Here is a 21229-nt window from a genome sequence, read left to right as displayed (position 1 = left end):
AGGCAATCTCAATCTTCAGTCATTGTGCTAAATTGAATAAGTCTTTTAGACAACCTTCACAGCATCAATATAATCTACCCATGAAGAGACAAGAAGGAGGAATCCTTCAAACACCATGTCAATAACATAGGCAGATCTCCATCAGCAAATAAGAGTCAACGATTCGTCTATGCCTGAGATGGCCTAGATACGCTTTGTGTTATCTGTGGAAGGGTCAACCAGGGTTGTAACCCTTCTAGCATAACTATAAATAGGAGGATTAGAGCAGCTATTTGATTTGCTTATAAGTCTTACAATGCTTCTCTGCCAATAAATTACAAGGACAGGTTCACAAGAGATGTAGATGCCTCTTGGGCTGACTTCAAAAGTATTTCTTTCTCAGAAATGAGTCAAGCAAAAACCTGGACAACTCCTCACACCTTCCTGACACATAACAAGATTCAGGGAATGGTATTGGGAGTAAACAATTTTGTTCAAAAGGTTTTGAAACCTGTATTATTGGAGTTAGACTCGTGATTTTCACTATTAAAATTTGAGTTTATGGGATTAATGCTAATTTGAGTTATTCTTTGTCCAGGTGAGCTTTGGTATTCCTCATAAGTAAATTACTCGGACTCAGATGTTAGAACGTAGGCATAATGTTCTGGTTACTTACCAGTAATCTTCATTATCCTTAGTCTATAGCCCTCATCACAGTTATTACAGCCCTCCCTCCCTTATTTGAGCTACTGGTATCAGAAGGCTTTGTAGTTCAAGAAGAGAGGTGGGCTTGGCCATACTTAATACCACACCTAAGGGGTCAGATTATGTCAAGTCCACCCTTACTTCCTGGTTTTGATACATTGGATGAGGTGGGATCACATTGTAAGGAAATGACTGTGATGAGGACTACGGACTAAATATAATGAATATTAGCTGCAAGTAATGGATGCATTACTGGTCACAAATTACGATCAGTTTTTTTAAATAGTACATCTAGCCCTAAATTACTACATAAAAAAAATGTTTCAATGAAAATTTAAGTTCAATGGGTATAGAATATAATACCTGAAAAAGGTCTCAGAAGAATCAAAAAGCATTAGCTAAGAAGCTTTTATTAAAACACTACAGAAACTTCTTAGCTCTCCGTGAATAATACATAGGCATGCAGTGTGTTGTGGTGTGCTGGAGGTCAGTCATAATTAGATAATGGTTTTGTGTACCAGTGTAATGTGTTTTTATTAAAAACCATTTTAAAATATGTTTTTCAATATATTTGCAATACAAATGTGTTGCTGTTTGTACCTTTTATGCCCTTAACTTCTATAAAAAGATTTATTTGTGTGAACGACAATGACTAAGTAGAATTATGTAGCATGGCGCACAGTATATTGTTGCCCTGTTTGAATATTCATCCTTTGTATGTTTGTCTATTATAGTGCATGTGAATGTACATGAATTATTGTTTTTTTCCGAAAAAAAATGTCTTTTTTTGTGAGCCATTCACTTAATACAGGCTTTGTTGCCTTCCTTAAATGCAATATCGTATGACTTATGCACAGGTCTGCGTTTCCTTCTGTGAAAGTACATTTACTAGTATAAATATTCATTCTTTGGTGCAATTGTAATTGCGAGGTTCACTGTACTTTGTTCAAACATAATTTTTGTTCAATATTTTCCAATCAATCATCAAAACACATTCCAATCTCCCTTAATCAACAATCTCTCCTAATTCTACAATCTAGAGGCAGACACTAAAAAATCTCCCTCATTTATATTTATATTTTGTAAACAGCAAGAAGAAGCAGAAAAGGGCCATAATGTTCAAACAAGGCTGTACCAGCTAATAATATTGGCAAGGTATGCAACCCCTAAACAGTATAAGCATTTGAATACTAGCATAAGAATGTTAAGGCTTACTCTGATATCAATAGGAATCTAGTGCCGTCAATGATTTGATGAGATCTAAAATGTGATCAACCGTTTTTGGGCCGAATATGAGCCGAAAGGCAGAATTTTGAATGGTTGTACTCCTTGTATTAGAAACTTGGGGAGACAAACATAAACAATGCTTCCACCATCAACCATAGTCTCTATTATGGCCCCAAAGTCCACCTCAAGCATGTTTTCAGATAGTAATTGAAGTACTTTGTTCAGTTGATAGAAGGATCAGACTCAAATCCAAGTTCTAAACAAAGTTTTTTTTAACTGTCCTCAAATATGGTGGGAACTCTAAATGAAATATCTGGTTGTGGGGCAGAGGTAAATATATATTTAGGACTCAAAAGAATAACCTCTGTTTTGTTGATGTTCAATTTCAGTTCAATATTTCCTAGCTAGCCAGCAATCTTGCATACACTTGATGTGACTATTTTAAATTTATCCATAGGCCTTTGACCCGAAGATAAGTTGCTCGTTACCAACATAAGAATGTAAATGCAGCACTTAATATCAGGTACGGTCTGCTAAGTGTCTAATAAAAACATTAATGAAAAGGAGCAATAATGCTAAACTTGAGGAGGCCCAGATGTGGGGGTTGGAGGTACTGTAATAAATGAAACAAGTTTGACTCAACCTGTTCACTCTATTCATTTATTTTTTTACATGCTATTATATTTGAAAGGAATACCACATGATACTGCTATATATTGTACTATTTTGTGCTAATTTCTATACTTTACATTGATTCAACTATATAATTGAGGTGGGAAAATGTAATTTTTCCAAAGTAGGGAAAATAAATAAATAATAGAATGAAATAATGAATGTGAAATATGGACTTCGAATCCAGTTCTGAAAGTATATTATGGAGGTGATAAAAAACTCTTTACTTTTAGCTATAGTGCCATAATATCCTATTTATTCACTTCTTAATCTGTTAAGGTGTCCCTGCTTGCTTTAACTTCTGGATGTGGTTGTATTGTTTTCGACAGTCCATGCCGTACTCTTTACCATAATTTGTAAAATCAGCTGTCTGGGTTGTAAGATTTTTGTGTTTCTTAGCAGTTGCTCTACAGCACCTTCATAGGAACTGCACCTGTTGAGGGCATGATGCGCGTTGAAGAGGCTGTGAAGGTGCTGACCTTGTAAGTGGTAGAGAAACAGGGAAAAGATAAGAAAGTAAAACAAAAAGCGATATACCCAGACAAGGGGTAAAGGAAAGAAAACAGAGAATAAGAACAGAGGAAAACCCATGGTCAACATGGGGCAGGTGAAATTTGCGTAGAAATACAGAACATCAGAGATAGAGAGAGAGAGAGAAGAGACTGAAAGAAGACCAGAAAGAGAGACCCAGAGATTGAAAGAGAGATGACGAGAGATATTGTGAGGCCAAGAAGGTGAACCCCATTCAGTAAAGACCAGTAGTGCTTCAAAGTAAAGAAAATATTAAATTAGAATTTAAGTGCAAAGGGACTTTAGTTGTTTGTTCTGGCTGTCATAAAGTGTTATATTGGTTACTTAATTCCTTTATTTATATAAACCTCCATAAGGCTGCCTCAAAGTTCCTCAGGAGTAGGGGATAGGAAAAGTGGGACAAGAAGAAAAGAAGGAAGGACACAAGGCAGGGGATGGGGGTGAGGAAAGAGCCTTCATTCAGAAGGTTCTTTCCAAATCATTAGTTTCATACAGAGAAGGGCAAGAGCGCTTTATCGTTGCTATGGCTGAGGGTGATAGAAGAATTGATGGCTGACAGAGTAGAAATTCTAGCATACTATTTGAAAGGTAATGAGATGTGTCAGAGAAAGTGACATGTTGGCAAGAAACTGTTCAGCTGCTGCAAAGTGACTAAAGTCAGACCTCTCCTGAACCATCCATAACAGTAACATCTAGCAGCAGCCCTCTCCCCCCCCCCCCCCCCCCCACACAGGGAGATGGGGAGGGAGAGCAGGACTTCCAAGAGGACAGAAGCCATCAGGGATAGATATGCTGTTTCTTTAACAGTTGTTTCAAAGGATGAGAGGGAGAGGAGTAGATTTGACGAAGGACCCGCATTTGAAATGCACTCTACTGTGTGTGTGCAGGTGTTTGCTGTCTTGCAGTTATTACTTTGTGCTCTTCCTCTAAAATCGAAGATGTTTGGGCCTGTCTATCAAATCCAGTTTTCTGCCTGCTGTAACATATTATACACTAGAATGTTGGCACCTCTATTTTCTCACACTACGTGTTTATCCAACTACTTTTTTTTATAGTATTTCTGAGTTAGCCAAATTGCACCTGTTAGAATCCAGTTTAATAATTTTTCAATTTTTTCAGGGAATTCTCTGTTATGCTACTACTTAGCATTCGCCCAGGAAGCCTTATTTCAAGGTCATTGTTCGTCAAACAGGCTTACCTTGCACCAAATAAATCTCAATGCACAGTTGCCTAATATTTTCAGGAAGGCTAATGCTATTTAATATTCTTCTGTTAAGTGCTGCCAGTATTCATGGGTGTGGTGCATGTTTGGGTATTGGTTGTAATTCACAAAGATGCCAATGGGCGCTAAAGTGATATCACAAATCATTTGAAGACCAATCCCATCATGCCTTGATCCACCCATACACATTCAGAGGCTCCTATTCTCTGCTCATAGCAGTTGTCTCCTATAGTACTATCATGTCCTGCAAACAATTTAAGGGCACTGTATGCTGAGAATTGCAGTATGAACAAAACCACAACTAAACAACAGTGTACACCATTTGCCTAACATTTCTTCTAAAGCTGCCTCTGGGGGAGGATGCCCAAATATCTTTTTTTAACTGTTTTTTCAAATTCCTAATAATAATAAAATAGGTTTATAAAGAGCTCGATTGCCTTGGCGTCTTGGCACTGAGGAGAGTAAAAAAGAGGCTGCTCTATTAGTAGTGTTACTTAATTACTGAGGGAACAGCCAAGTTTTGAGTAATTTCCAAAAAAACTGTCTGTTTGGCTGCAACCTCATTGCGATGGGCATTTTGTTCCACAAGGAGGCTGCACGGTGAGATAGACCCCTACCTCCCCATCGCGCTCTACGGATTTTTGAAATCTGTACCAGACCTGCATTGGTGGATCTTAGATTTCTCTGGGGGGCATACCAGGCAAACAATTTTTGTATGTCCCCAGCTCCACCTCGGTAGAGTACCTTATGGGTCAAACAGAGGGCTTTAAATTCATCTTGCTGCTGAACGGGAAGCCAATGCAATGCTCTTACACCGGCAGATGTGAGATGAGCTTTGGGCAAATTAAAAGCAGTCGAGACGCTGCATTTTGTAATGACTGCAGTTTAGTCAGTTGAGCCTTATTAATTCTCAAAAAGAGTGCATAACAGTAATCTAGGGGCATATTACCAACAACTAGCGATAATTTTTGTCTCTAACTTGTTTAGAGACAAAAATTATCGCTGCACATCGGCGATTTTTATCGCAGATAAACCTTGCTATTAGCAAGGTTTATCGCAAATGCGATAAAAAACGGCCGCGATGCGTGAATATCGCTGAAAAGTCAGCGATATTCATGCATTATCGAGCAAATGCTCTTAGCCATGTTATCCACCTCCCATTGGATAACATGGCTAAGAACTGCTCAGGGCAGGTGTTAGCTTTTGGAGATATTCGCGCTTAGCGCGAATATCTCCAAAAGTTGGTAATAGGAGATAGCGATGTTAGGGACTGTTTCCAGTCTCTAACATCTTGGCACGCCCACTTTGCATGTCATTAGTGATAAATATCACTGACATGCAAAGCGGGGCCCAAGATGGTCGCTATCTCCCTTTAGCTGTCACTAACTGGTGTTAGCGACAGCTTGGTAATAGGGAGATAATTTTATCTCCGCTTTCTTGGTTTTTAAAGCCAAAAAAGCGGAGATAAACCCCCTTGATAATATGCCCCCTAGTTTGGAAAAAACTAGAGCTACCAGCACAGTTTTTCTAAGTTCCTGGGGAATAAAGGAAAATCTTACGCAGGGTCTTGAATAAGAAAAAGCATGAGGAGGTTAGGTGATGTATCTGGCCCGCAAATTTCAGTTGGTTATCAAACACCATTCCTAAATTCCAAGCCTTTAGGGTCGGACATGGACATTCACCCGCCTCAGAGGGCCACCACAACCAATTCCATAGGGTAGGGCCCCTGCCAAACTCCATTACCTCCGTTTTCTCAGTGATTATTTTTAAGACATTTTGGCTCATCCAGCGCATGGTTTCAGACGACAAACAGATATGGAAGCTGAAGGCAGTCGCCTCAGGCTGTTTAGATATTGATACAATGAGCTGAGAGTCATCAGCATATACGACCAAAGTAAAGCCAAAATCTCTGACAATACTGGCCAGCGGGATGACATACATATATGTTGAATAGAGTCAGTGATAAGGTCGATCCCTGTGGCACCCCACACGGGAGGTGGAAAGTCTCAGATTGTAAATGATCCCAGTAAATAGTCTGCTCCCTATCTGCTAGAAAGGAGGTGAGAAGGGTTGAGACTAATGCAACCGCCAAAAGTGTGTTTCTAACTGCACAATATACCACTAATTGTCCTTGAAACAAGAACACGATATTTGAAATCCTATCTGGTGTAACAATACAGTGTGTATTAAAATGTGTCACTGTCCTCCACTCCTCCCGCAGCATCTGTGTTTACGCAGCTTTGGCACACCATTGCAATGGAACAAATGACACATAAATTGTCTTTTAAAGAAAAAAAGGTCCTGTGCCTATGGACGCCTCTCACTGAATGCATGAACAGCCTAGAATTCTTCTGCCTCCAACCCACCAGGCTTCCTGTCCTTCACATATGTGACTCGCCGGAGTAGGGAGGGGCGCCCCCCTCGCCCCCACTGAGGGCCTGTAACGAGAAGTTCACAGAATTCATTCAGAGCCCACCCACTGCCTATCACATTCCCATTACCAAGAAGACTCGGTTGGAGACCCCTCAACCCTCTATGTCCCCCCCTCACGCTCACCATTACTTCTATTGATGCGCATTCCGATTAGGCATACAACGGCACAGGAGCAAGGCACCATACCCCTCTCCTGGGATGTTATTGCCTTCCCTACCCTCTTGTCTGTGACAGTGTTAATATATTTATTGGAGAAGAAAAATCTGTAAATGTTATGTGTATGCTAATTGGTGCATTTGTCCTCTACAATGCGAATGTTCTGTAACATAAAAAATTCTAAAAAAACAGAGTTTGAGTAAAAAGAAATGGGTCACGGATGCCTCGGCTTGTGAAGCTAGTTGCAAAGGCAGGCATGACTTGGGTGGTACCGGCACACAGGATGCAGTCTAGTCTGTTGGGACTCTGCACCTGGAAGCCCGCACACGAACGATGCCATGTTCTAGGGCCTGGCAGATTACAAAAGTTGTCTGGCAAAACTATTATCAAAAAAATATTGTATAGTTCTTGGCTTACCTGAAGTTGGTTCCTCCGGCCAGCATTTTTCTTTGCTTCTTTCTTAGCTTCTTCCTGGAGGTTGGTGCCTGCGACCTGTTCTTCTTTGAATGTTGTCCATCTCTTGCATTCAATAAAGAGTGCTCTAAGGGAATCTGCAAAGAAAAGAATTAAGAGAGCCCTTACTACAGATGACTGCAATACAAAGGTGGTTAGGTGTGCATTATTTTTGTTGTGTGGATTTGTAATTATCTTATCATACTGGATACTCTGACTGTAAGCATCAGTATCTGTGTTCTTTGAAGTTCCTGAAACATAAAAACAGTATATAGTTGAATGGGGAGAAGCGCACATTATACTCATAAAAGTATTAACTTACTGGCAGATGCATCAAAGTAATGTTTTGCGAGTCCTTAATAGCGAATTTTAAGGAATCGCTATTAAAGACTCTCAAAACGGGATGCATGTTATTAGCGATTCCTTAAGATTCCTTATTAGCGATTCGGTAATAGCTAATCGCTAATAAGGAATGGCTTCCCCATTCATTCCTATGGGCCTAAAGGCCAATAGGAATGAATGGGAAAGCCATTCCTTATTAGTGATTAGCTATTACCGAATCGCTAATGTTCCGCTATTTCAAGGGTGCCAGGGTGCGCAACATGTAACTTTGAAAAATGCACAAAAGTGCATTTTTCAAAGTTTTAGCAAATTACCACGAAGTTCAACTTCATGGTAATTTGCCCCCCCCTATTAGCGAAATCGCAATTTTTTGGGGTTTCATGCATTGCATTTAAGGAATCTCATTTTGGGATTCCTTAAATGCAAGAGCAATTTAAGGAATCTCTATTTAGAGATTCCTTAAATTGCGATTTCTTCATTTGGGATGATGCATCCCAAATGCAAAAATACCGGGAGCAAACGGGCAGATTCTGAGAATCTGCCCGTTTGCTCCCGGTATTTTCTTTTATGCATCTGCCTGTTAATTTCCTACTTGGACAAAAAAGGCTTTTGTTTGATTTTCCTCTAACATGGACTACAATTAAGTGTCTAACTAAGGTAAGGTCAGGAAACATTCTAGGAATGTCAAAATAGTTTCCAAAGGTGGTTGTCAAGTACAACTTTCTTGGGAGAGATAGCAGGTAATCAAGGGGTCCCTTACAAGGACATATTTGATTTTAGCCAATGTATTGTCTTTTCTAAGAATGGTTTAAAGGCCAATTTTAGCCTTCCAACCGCCCTCCCTGTGATATGAACCCAAGGTGGGAAGGGGAGAAGCTTTAAGTTAGCAATGAGAATAAGGGAGAGTTTAGTATAGTCAGTCAGTCAAATTAACTTTATTCGATTTGATAAAATCATACAAAGTACATAAAAACAGTATTATTTACAATTAAAAAAGAATTAAACAATTTCATGTGTAAACAAGTTAATTTGGCAAAATTGATGCATTAAAATATTTAAAAAACACGTTATGTACATCAGTTTTCCAAATTTATGCTCCTTCTGGCTCTGGTTGCTGCCACAAGGAAATTGGCCATGGCAAAAGTAATACAGATGTTGCCCAATGATTGTAAATATAGCATGGCTGGTCTCACCTGGGAGAAGCCCGCTTCTCTTAGGACTGGTAGCAGGTATTTTTTTCTTTGGGCGGAGAAGAAATCACAAAACATAACAAAATGTAAACTGTCTTGAACAGAAAAATTGTCACAGGTGCAAGGGGGTGCTAACTCAGGTTTCGTCCAGGTATTAAAATTGCCCAAATAAAAATGAATAATGTTAAATCTGAATCTTGTTAACAAAAATCTGTGAAAGGGATTTGTGACAAAACATAAATAAGGCTCAATTGCAAGTGACTGGAGTGACAAGTAATGCATTCGGACAGATGGTTTTGATAATTCAACTTCTTCTCGCAACATGTATGCCCTAGACATAAACTGTTTTTTTATGAAACTCACATCCTGCTTTGTGATACACGAGGGAGAGGTGAATAAATCTGGGCGTCCTAGTTCATTAAAAGATGGTGCCGTAAGGTTCTCAGCCACTATGTGGCATATTGATTGAAATGCGGCCATGGTGTCATTGCCTGGCAAGGTCGGATCTTGGCAGATCTTAATCTGCTCTTCAATCTCTTGGCCGATGTTGCAGTAAAAATCGTCTGCCACCACATTCCCCCACTTCAGACGCCTGCCTTGATCTGTTGGGCGGAGGGTAAATCCCTGTTTGAGCTGCCCTGGCATGGGTCCCAAAGCGCCCCCCAGCGGATGGACAGAAGGACAGGATTATGGTCGCTAAAAGGGGAAAACACAGTGCGATAAGAAATGATACAATCAAGAATGGCAGAGGTCACGAAAATATAGTCAATAACAGATCCCATGGGAGAGCCCTTGAACGTCGGTGCTCTAAGTGCCCCCTCTCCTGCTGTAAATTCAAGGAGGTTAAAGTTGGCCAGGAAGTCCTCCAATTCCTCTCCAAGCCTGGTGTGTTCGAAGTGTGGGCCCTCCTGTTCCCAAGACTCCACAACTCCCAGGCTGGGGCAACCAAAGTTACAGGGGTGAATGTTAAAATCTCCCATTAACACCAATTCATAACTGGTAGGGGTATTTTGGGTGAAAACGTTTAGGAATGCGTCCAGTTGAGTGATGTTATTGCCCCCAAATTCCTTGTTGACAGAGTTGTAGAAATTAATAAACAAAATACTTTTTGATGAACAGATTTGCCTTTCTACAATTAGACAATTTGGGGAGTCATAATCAATTTGTTTTAGCGGTCCAGTGAGGTCAAGGGAAAAAAGGGTCAAGAGACCTCCCCTCGCTCTCCCTGCAGTGCTGGGACAAGCCGCGACTGAAAAGCCTACAAAACCGTCCAACCACAGACTTGATGACAAGTCCCATGTTTCTTGCAAAGCGATGACGTCGTGTTCTGAGACAAAGGCGACCCATTCGTTGTCGCTCATTTTTGTGCTGATTCCGGCAATGTTCCAGCTGATAATTTTACAACCTTTTTCTTCCTTCGGGGCTGCCATGGAGGCCCTTGCGACCTCACTAGATGTGATAGCTTCAACTGATGTTAGTCAGTCCATATCATCCAGGCCCGACAGGGGAGAGAACTGGTTTGTTAAGTTTACGCTTGACCCCTCGACCAGAGATACTGCCTGGGTGGCCTGTTGAGACACGGTGGGAGGATTGGGAAAGGGCGATGCTGGATGGCTTGTGGTAGGGACGTGTGAATTTATGCGGGCCATTGCTAGCCTGTTACCCTGCCATCTGGCCTGGTAATTGATATTGAGTTTGCGTAGAGACGGAGGTTGGTAGAAGAAACCCAAAGGGACCGGTCTTAGACGATCCCTAGATGAGATTTTTGAGCCGTCCCAAAAGAGTCTATCAGCCACATCCGCCCTGCAGAAGTTAACGACCACACAGTCACCATACGTTGATTTGGGTTGTTTACCAATCCATCCCACCCTTCTTGCGTGCATGATCAACTCCGCTATATTCTCACCGCTACATGTGTTTCCACTCCAGTTCTTAACTTTAGTGATCAGATCCTCCGTGGATTCCCTATCCCCTTCTCCAAGTGGGTCTACTCCAATAAACACTGCAACCAAAGGTGATGCTTCTGGTGGGAGGTGGAGTTTATATGTACTTGGCAAGGCCTTTTTTCTGCTTGGTTGACTGTTATCAGATGGGGCTAGTGGGACTGAGGCCACACCAGGGTTGCTCATCAATGCTGGCTGGAGGGGTCTGTTATGTTCACAAGTCCTGTTATCGTTGGTTAGGTTTCCACCTACTTGATTGGTCAGCGCTATTGGCCCCTCAGTAATCCTGTTAGCGCTCATCTGTTCAGGACTGCCCTCGTTCATTGGAATGTGGTTAGTGGGAAGCGCTTGAATAATTCTGTCAAGGAGTGAGCATTTCTTCAGGAGACCTTCCAGACAGGTGTTTAGAGTTTCAACAATGTCCTTTGCGATCCCCACCAGCAAGGGTTCAATCCTTGCAACAAATATTTCTTCTAGTTTATCCTCCAGAATAGCTGATCTGTCTTCAGTGGGGGGCAAACTATTTACTTTTTTCCCTCTTTTACGTGAGCTAGGTCTAATGGCTATCTGGTTTAAAGCACTGAGAGATGGAACAGATGGGGCCGGTTGAGAATCCAAAGATGGTTGTACTCTGGGGGGGCAGCTGGCTATAACCACATGCGGTTCTAGTGGTACGCTGGCTGGGGTGCCGGGAGGGTGGGATGTGACGTCCTCTGTATGCGAGGTAGATGAAGTGTTCGGGGCAATCAATGCGGTGGCCAACTCTTGCTCAACGTTCGCTATCTCCTTTGTTAAGGCCCCCACAGCCGAGGAGAGGTATGACATAATGGTGTTAGAGTGCTTAGGAATTTTAGCATTTTTACCCCCCTCCTCCGCATTCGTGTGTTTCTTTCTCTTACCCATCTCGGAGGGTGGATGTTAGCGATGTGGCCCTGCCCGGCCTCCTTCGGCCGCGGACGGCCGCGGACGGCCACAGACGGCCCGCCCTCTGCCCGAGCTCCGCCCGGCATCACCCGCGCGCGTCCCGCGACGCGGAGGGAGTGTCTGCTGTTAGTAGCGCCACCAGGCGCGCTCGCTCCGTGTGACCGGAAGTTGGCGCTAAGCTCGCTGGGAGCTGTAGTCTCCAGCCGCGTGATGGCGCTGAGGCGGCAAAACTGCAGCGTCCCCCACCCAGGAGCTGGCGCGGTGTCTGGTGTGGCTGCTGGCGGTGGTGAGGTAAGCTCCTCACTGTCCTTGGCCCCCCGCTCCACCGAGGGAGCGTCTGCTGTTTGTAGCGCCACCAGGCGCGCTTGCTCCGTGTGACCGGAAGTTGGCGCTAAGCTCGCTGGGAGCTGTAGTCTCCAGCCGCGTGATGGCGCTGAGGCGGCGAGACTGCAGCGTCCCCCACCCAGGAGCTGGCGCGGTGTCTGGTGTGGCTGCTGGCGGTGGTGAGGTAAGCTCCTCACTGTCCTTGGCCCCCCGCTCCACCGAGGGAGCGTCTGCTGTTTGTAGCGCCACCAGGCACGCTTGCTCCGTGTGACCGGAAGTTGGCGCTAAGCTCGCTGGGAGCTGTAGTCTCCAGCCGCGTGATGGCGCTGAGGCGGCGAGACTGCAGCATACCCCACCCAGGAGCTGGCGCGGTGTCTGGTGTGGCTGCTGGCGGTGGTGAGGTAAGCTCCTCACTGTCCTTGGCCCCCCGCTCCACCGAGGGAGCGTCTGCTGTTTGTAGCGCCACCAGGCGCGCTTGCTCCTTGTGACCGGAAGTTGGCGCTAAGCTCGCTGGGAGCTGTAGTCTCCAGCCGCGTGATGGCACTGAGGCGGCGAGACTGCAGCGTCCCCCACCCAGGAGCTGGCGTGGTGTCTGGTGTGGCTGCTGGCTGTGGTGAGGTAAGCTCCTCACTGTCCTAGGCCCCCCGCTCCACCGAGGGAGGGTCTGCTGTTTGTAGCGCCACCAGGCGCGCTTGCTCCGTGTGACCGGAAGTTGGCGCTAAGCTCGCTGGGAGCTGTAGTCTCCAGCCGCGTGATGGCGCTGAGGCGGCGAGACTGCAGCGTCCCCCACCCAGGAGCTGGCGCGGTGTCTGGTGTGGCTGCTGGCGGTGGTGAGGTAAGCTCCTCACTGTCCTTGGCCCCCCACTCCACCGAGGGAGCGTCTGCTGTTTGTAGCGCCACCAGGCGCGCTTGCTCCGTGTGACCGGAAGTTGGTGCTAAGCTCGCTGGGAGCTGTAGTCTCCAGCCGCGTGATGGCGCTGAGGCGGCGAGACTGCAGCGTCCCCCACCCAGGAGCTGGCGCGGTGTCTTGTGTGGCTGCTGGCGGTGGTGAGGTAAGCTCCTCACTGTCCTTGGCCCCCCGCTCCACCGAGGGAGCGTCTGCTGTTTGTAGCGCCACCAGGCGCGCTTGCTCCGTGTGACCGGAAGTTGGCGCTAAGCTCGCTGGGAGCTGTAGTCTCCAGCCGCGTGATGGCGCTGAGGCGGCGAGACTGCAGCGTCCCCCACCCAGGAGCTGGCGCGGTGTCTGGTGTGGCTGCTGGCGGTGGTGAGGTAAGCTCCTCACTGTCCTTGGCCCCCCGCTCCACCGAGGGAGCGTCTGCTGTTTGTAGCGCCACCAGGCGCGCTTGCTCCGTGTGACCGGAAGTTGGCGCTAAGCTCGCTGGGAGCTGTAGTCTCCAGCCGCGTGATGGCGCTGAGGCGGCGAGACTGCAGCGTCCCCCACCCAGGAGCTGGTGCGGTGTCTGGTGTGGCTGCTGGCGGTGGTGAGGTAAGCTCCTCACTGTCCTTGGCCCCCCGCTCCACCGAGGGAGCGTCTGCTGTTTGTAGCGCCACCAGGCGCGCTTGCTCCGTGTGACCGGAAGTTGGCGCTAAGCTCGCTGGGAGCTGTAGTCTCCAGCCGCGTGATGGCGCTGAGGCGGCGAGACTGCAGCGTCCCCCACCCAGGAGCTGGCGCGGTGTCTGGTGTGGCTGCTGGCTGTGGTGAGGTAAGCTCCTCACTGTCCTTGGCCCCCCGCTCCACCAAGGGAGCGTCTGCTGTTTGTAGCGCCACCAGGCGCGCTTGCTCCGTGTGACCGGAAGTTGGCGCTAAGCTCGCTGGGAGCTGTAGTCTCCAGCCGCGTGATGGCGCTGAGGCGGCGAGACTGCAGCGTCCCCCACCCAGGAGCTGGCGCGGTGTCTGGTGTGGCTGCTGGCGGTGGTGAGGTAAGCTCCTCACTGTCCTTGGCCCCCCGCTCCACCGAGGGAGCGTCTGCTGTTTGTAGCGCCACCAGGCGCGCTTGCTCCGTGTGACCGGAAGTTGGCGCTAAGCTCGCTGGGAGCTGTAGTCTCCAGCCGCGTGATGGCGCTGAGGCGGCGAGACTGCAGCGTCCCCCACCCAGGAGCTGGCGCGGTGTCTGGTGTGGCTGCTGGCGGTGGTGAGGTAAGCTCCTCACTGTCCTTTGCCCCCCGCTCCACCGAGGGAGCGTCTGCTGTTTGTAGCGCCACCAGGCGCGCTTGCTCCGTGTGACCGGAAGTTGGCGCTAAGCTCGCTGGGAGCTGTAGTCTCCAGCCGCGTGATGGCGCTGAGGCGGCGAGACTGCAGCGTCCCCCACCCAGGAGCTGGCGCGGTGTCTGGTGTGGCTGCTGGCGGTGGTGAGGTAAGCTCCTCACTGTCCTTGGCGAGTTTAGTATAGCATACACTTGCATCAGATTTTGTTGACGTTTACACACTTTCCTATGTGTTGGTAGATGCAAGTGTACCTTCTCTTGCTAGCACCAAGAGGGGGAGTCACTACAAAGATGGTCTAAGGAGTAACTACACTGAGAGAGACCAGGCTGAACAGAGGACGTTATTTCTTTTCTCAATCCACTTCCACTACCCCTTGAGCACTAACTAAACCTGGATCATAGACAGTATATAAGCCTTGGCAGAGTTTGCCTGGCATTAGGAAATACTTCTTTGACTGCATCTCTCTCCTACCAGATCGCACCACCGAAGAACTGGTTAGAGCTCAAGTGTTACAAAATGCAGCATTTACCATCCATTCTGCTAAAACTCAAGAATTAGAAGTCCTATCATCCTGAAGGATTTTAAGCTTGCAACAATATTAGTGGCTCATTGAGATTTAAAATGCGCAATTAGCCACATATTGCCCAGAAAATTGCACCTAGTATTATATAGTATACTACAAAATGAAGGGAGCCTAAACAAGACATTTGCACTCTGGTTTTGAGGATGAGTCCGCACACACTGCTCGAAGTGCTAGCCCCTTCTAGCGCAGCCCCTCAAAGTTTGGGTCTAGTTGCATTCCAGCAAATATCACTGTAGCCCTCTACAAAATGACACTTTGAGACGAGAAGGAATGCAAAAGTGCAGGCTCCCCAGATAGCTTTGCACAAAGCCCTCTACTAGTTTGTGTTGCCATGCACAAAGCGAAGCCAGAATGGATTGGTTTGTGATCCCTGAGACTCATGGACATAGGCTTCACACTCATTGTGCACCATAAACACAATACATACACCTGTCACTCCTCACACAGTTGGAAGTAAAAAAAACTCTGCTAAGGAGACAGGTAGAGTCTTTTAGACTGGAAAGGTCAGTATGCATATTCCCTACAAGAAGGGTAAAAAGCCAAAGGATGCTGTCACCTCAGTCAAATCCCGCAAAGTCCGGGAAAAAGGAGAGGTAGCCACCTAAATAGAGGTCACTCTGGATACCCGCCTCGGTCTCAGAGCACTGTTCTGGGGGTGTAAGTCCATGTAACGGGGAAGCACCACAATGAGCTTCCAATGCTGTTATTGTCACCAAGAAAAATATGAAAACACAGCAACTGTACAGGTAGTGTAAACAACATAGGAGAGGGGAGCACACTCGCCACAGAAATGCAGGGGATTTTCAGTCTCAAAAGGGAGTTTATAATTATCTCCAGATATTTGAAATGGTCTGTTCTGTCTGTATTATAGGCGCCTTTGTTACTTTTTACAGTCTCATGTAAACTGGCTACTACTAGTGGTGCTGTTGCTAAGAGTGAGCGAGGAACTGCAGCACCCTCAGACATTCTTCAAGGATTTCCAAAGGAGAATAGGCACTAAGAGAGAAAATTGTTATGTGGCCAGAGTCACAAATACCGGGCAATTCTATCTGATAAATTCCTACTAATTATTTTAACAGTTGGATTTATATGTAAATTCACATATGTGCATTAATAATTTCTGTCACAACTGCCTGCACTAATCAATTTTGATTTTATTTGTACTCTTGCTTGCAGTTTCTGAAGCATTAGTATTATTGCACACACATAACCTTCCATTTTGCTATCCTGCGTTCTGTATTGCACATTTTACCTCAACCGTCCTTTTAATTGTAGCCTTGTTCTCAGGATGGCGCAACAAAGGGAGGATTGAAGAAATTAGTACAATCAGCCTTTCCTTCAAGAAGATTTTTGCTATTTTTTAAGGCCTTCTCTAATTATTCCCACGAGAAGAGCTTGGTACCTGCTCATTAGCACCTATCTGCAGTTTGCGGCCACCATGTGTTCCTGCTTCCATTCTCTTGCACTGAGAAAAGAGTGTATATATTTAGCACCAAAATGTATGAATTTTAGCATTGCATGTTCCAACTGACAGGGGGCAAAGCTCTGGTCCGTTGATTTAGCATTTTGCCTTCGCTCAATGTGCTGCTTGCTGGCTATTTTTTCAATAAGATATGTTGGACTTCTCTGTCCTATCCCAAGTCACTTTTCTTTTACACTGAGTTTTCTTTTTACTTTTTATTGCCAGCTGAGAGAAATGTGTAACTTGCACCTAATGACATTGGGGTACAGAAGCGACAGTGTATTTGTTTGTTAATTGACTGTGCAAATAAACACGTATACTTGCTCTACAAGGTACACTTTACAACATGTCTCAATATATCTATCAGTAGGCTGTGATCTATAAATGAGGCAAATTGTGTAAATACAATTTTTAGAGCACGAAACGCTGTTTTGAATTTGTGTACAGCATGCAGGGTTAAAATAGCTGTGAAGCATTATTCCTCCTTTTTAGGTCTCGACTATTCTATCCCGCAGGGATAAATAGACGAGAGTATAGTAGGAAAAACAAGCTCTTGAACTATTGCGGATTTAGTACAGTTCATGTGAACACAATCACGCGCATTCTCCCCAAGGGCATTTTTTTTCAAGAGCTTTCATTGGCTCTTCACTTTGTGCACGCTGCATTCAGCTGCCCAGTCCTCCCACCCCCTCCCCCTCCAGCACGCGCCTCTCGCTCATCACACCCCCTCCCTCTCCAGCACGCCAACACGCAGCCCACAGCCTCTCTCCCATTGCGCATTCTCCCCACAGGCATATTTTTCAAGAGCTTTCATTGGCTCTTCACTTTGTGCACGCTGCATTCAGCTGCCCAGTCCTCCCACCCCTTCCCTCTCCAGCCCGTGCCTCTCACTCATCACACCCCCTCCCTCTCCCGCACGCCAACACGCAGCCCACAGCCTCTCTCCCATTGCGCATTCTCCCCACGGGCATATTTTTCAAGAGCTTTCGTTGACTCTTCCCTTTGTGCACGCTGCATTCAGCTGCCCAGTCATCCCACCCCTGCCTTTCCAGCGTGCGCGTCTCGCTCATCACACCCCCGCCCACCCTCCCACCCCCCACACAGCAATCCCGAGAAGCTTGTTTCCTCTAGTAACATATCATTTGCTACCTCTTGTATTTTGTTTGCTCTTGATACTTGCACAATTGTCACTATTGCCTCATGTAACGTACCGTTTGCTTTTGTAACATGCTCACTTGTAATTTTTGCTTCATGTATCACTACTGTTCCTATTGTGAAGCCCCCTGATACCTTCTGGTTAAGTCCGCGCCTTATAAAAACGCCTCCCTCGCTCTTCTGCCGCCGCCATTGCCTTGGGCTCTCGCGCTTTCTCCCTCTCTCCCGCGTGCTCGCCACCGCTCTGAGCCAACCAAAGAGCGGGTACAGCAGCTCGTGCACCAACTGAGAACAGCGTGCAAGCTCAAAAGCCAAACTGGATAACTACACACGCGCGTGAACTCCCAAAGGCAACTCGTACCTGCGCATATGTCACTACCTTAATTTGTGCGCACGCGCTCTCGCTGTCATCGGAGTCTTGCGTAGTCTCACAATGAAGCTCGCGACTTTCTTTTCTCTGATTGCAGGCTCTTTGTGTGGTCTGCGCATGTGTGCTGGTGAAGTGTTTTCCCGTTTCTCATCCTACACGCCCTTCCAGCGCCTCTACTTCCCGAACTACGGACGCCAGATTTTTCGTCACAAGTAGAAGTGTTAAGGTGCCTCTAAAGTTAAATTTACTTAATATTTTGCACACGGTAGTGGCATTATGATGTATATCAGCTACAGTAGTACAGCATTACATGCCAATCTACGTTGGTTTCATTGTTTTCGAAGGAAAATACCGATATTTTAGGGAAGTCATGTTGACAACATTTAGCTGTGTGCTAGGCTTTTGTGATAAAACCATCACAAAGCATACATGCATAGTTAAATGTACTTCCTTTATGGGCCTTGGGTGAACCTTCAAAAACCGTAGGTCGATTCCAGTATCATTAACATTCTCTTCTGCACTCCGCTACATCCAACATGGAGCTCAAGGAAGCCCATTTAAGCCGTGTGCTCTCTTGCTGAGTCAGTGTTTTGCCTAAACACATGTAAACAACTGCGTGAAACGGTGTTCCCTTCACCGCCAGGGCTGCTGGTTGAGTCCTTTTTTTTTACATTTTCTTACAGGTTTCCTTTAATTTGCCTATTTCTCCTTATAGTTATTTATTTTTGTCTCATTCGTCAGCATCTACTACTGGGTTCACATCCCCTCCACCCCTTAAATGTCTTTATTGACATTTGGGTATAAAGTATAAACAACGATACTGCTGAATGATGCAGACTATCACACAACTCACACTCCTGCATGCCACACACTCCTGTACGCCACACACTCCTGCACGCCACACACTGCTACACACCACACACTGCTGCACACTACACACTGCTGCACGCCACACAATGCTGCATGCCACACACTGCTGCACGCCACACAATGCTGCACGCCACACAATGCTGCATGCCACAAACTGCTGCCCACCGCACACTGCTGAACGCCACACAACACCACCACATCCCTCGAGGACACCACCACATCACTCGAGGACAACACCACATCACTCGAGGACACCACCACATCACTCAGGGACACCACCACATCACTCAGGGGAATCACTCAGGGGGCACCACTACATCACTCAGGGACACCACCACATCACTCAGGAACACCACCACATCACTCAGGGAAACCACCACATCACTCAGGAAAACCACCACATCACTCAGGAAAACCACCACATCACTCAACTCCACCCTCCAACTCCACCCTCCAACTCCACCCTCCAACTCCACCCTCCAACTCCACCCTCCAACTCCACCCTCCAACTCCACCCTCCAACTCCAACTCCACCCTCCAACTCCAACTCCACCCTCCAAATCCAACTCCACCCTCCAAATCCAACTCCACCCTCCAAATCCAACTCCACCCTCCAAAACCAACTCCACCCTCCAACTCGAACACAACCCTCCAACTCGAACACAACCCTCCAACTCCACCCTCCAACCACAACTCCACCCTCCAACCCCACCCTCCAACTCCACCCTCCAACTCCACCCTCCAACTCCACCCTCCAACTCCAACTCCACCCTCCAACTCCAACTCCACCCTCCAACTCCAACTCCACCCTCCAACTCCAACTCCACCCTCCAACTCCAACTCCACCCTCCAACTCCAACTCCACCCTCCAACTCCAACTCCACCCTCCAACTCCAACTCCACCCTCCAACTCCACCCTCCAACTCCACCCTCCAACTCCAACTCCACCCTCCAACTCCACCCTCCAACTCCACCCTCCAACTCCAACTCCACCCTCCAACTCCACCCTCCAACTCCACCCTCCAACTCCACCCTCCAACTCCACCCTCCAACTCCAACTCCACCCTCCAAATCCAACTCCACCCTCCAAATCCAACTCCACCCTCCAAAACCAACTCACCCTCCAACTCGAACACAACCCTCCAACTCGAACACAACCCTCCAACTCCACCATCCAACCCCAACTCCACCCTCCAACCCCACCCTCCAACTCCACCCTCCAACTCCAACTCCACCCTCCAACTCCAACTCCACCCTCCAACTCCAACTCCACCCTCCAACCCCACCCTCCAGACCCAACTCCACCCTCCAAAGTCCAACTCCACCCTCCAACCCCAACTTCACCCTCCAACTCCACCCTCCAACTCCACCCTCCAACTCCACCCTCCAACTCCACCCTCCAACTCCACCCTCCAACTCCACCCTCCAACCCCAACTCCACCCTCCAACCCCAACTCCACCCTCCAACTCAAACTCCACCCTCCAACACAACCCTCCAACTCCACCCTCCAACCCCAACTCCACCCTCCAACCCCACCCTTCAACTCCAACCCCACCCTCCAACTCCACCCTCCAACTCCACCCTCCAACTCCAACCTCCAACTCCAACCCAACCCTCTAACTCAACCCTCCAACTCCAACTCTACCCTCCAACTCCACCCTTCAACTACACCCTCCAACTCCACCCTCCAACCCCAACTCCACTCTCCAACCCCAACTCCACCCTCCAACTCCAACTCCACCCTCCAACTCCATGCTCCACCCTCCAACTCCACGCTCCACCCTCCAACTCCACCCTCCAACTCCACCCTCCAACTCCACCCTCCAACTCCAATTCCACCCTCCAACCCCAACTCCACCCTCCAACTCCACCCTCCAACTCCACCCTCCAACTCCACCCTCCAACTCCACCCTCCAACCCATAATCCACCCTCCAACTCCGCCCTCACTCTATCTATCGCCCTCACTCTATCTATCGCCCTCTCTCTATCGCCCTCACTCTATCCATAGCCCTCACTCTATCACTATCTATCTATCTATCTATCTATCTATCTATCTATCTATCTATCTATCTATCGCCCTCTATCTATCTATCACCCTCTATCGCCCTCTATCTATCTATCTATCTATCTATCTATCGCCCTCTATCTATCGCCCTCTATCTATCGCCCTCTATCTATCGCCCTCTATCTATCGCCCTCTATCTATCTATCTATCTATCGCCCTCTATCTATCTATCGCCCTCTATCTATCGCCTTCTATCTATCTGTCTATCTATCTATCTATCTATCTATCTATCTATCTATCTATCTATCAATCTATCACCCTCTATCTATCTATCGCCCTCTATCTATCTATCGCCCTCTATCTATCTATTGCCTTCTACCTATCTATCTATCGCCCTCTATCTATCTATCGCCCTCTATCTATCTATCGCCTTCTATCTATCTATCTATCTATCTATCTATATATCGCCCTCTAT

The 21229-nt window shown here is 46.8% G+C and overlaps 1 protein-coding gene across 1 annotated transcript in view; it reads right to left on the bottom strand.

Moving 5' to 3' along the window:
• LOC147731073 (uncharacterized) overlaps positions 1–21229 on the bottom strand; it is a 77976-nt gene that overhangs the window by 25696 nt on the left and 31051 nt on the right. The window contains exon 3 of the mRNA XM_086954141.1: positions 7343–7476. Within this exon, the coding sequence (XP_086810267.1) occupies positions 7343–7476 (134 nt within the window). The remainder of the gene's footprint in view (positions 1–7342; positions 7477–21229) is intronic.

This window comes from Lissotriton vulgaris, chromosome 2_1 (assembly GCF_964263255.1).
Source record: "Lissotriton vulgaris chromosome 2_1, aLisVul1.2, whole genome shotgun sequence".
NCBI lineage: Eukaryota > Metazoa > Chordata > Amphibia > Caudata > Salamandridae > Lissotriton > Lissotriton vulgaris.
The sequence above is the reverse complement of the archived record's forward strand: the minus strand, read 5'-3'. Positions and strand labels throughout refer to the sequence as shown.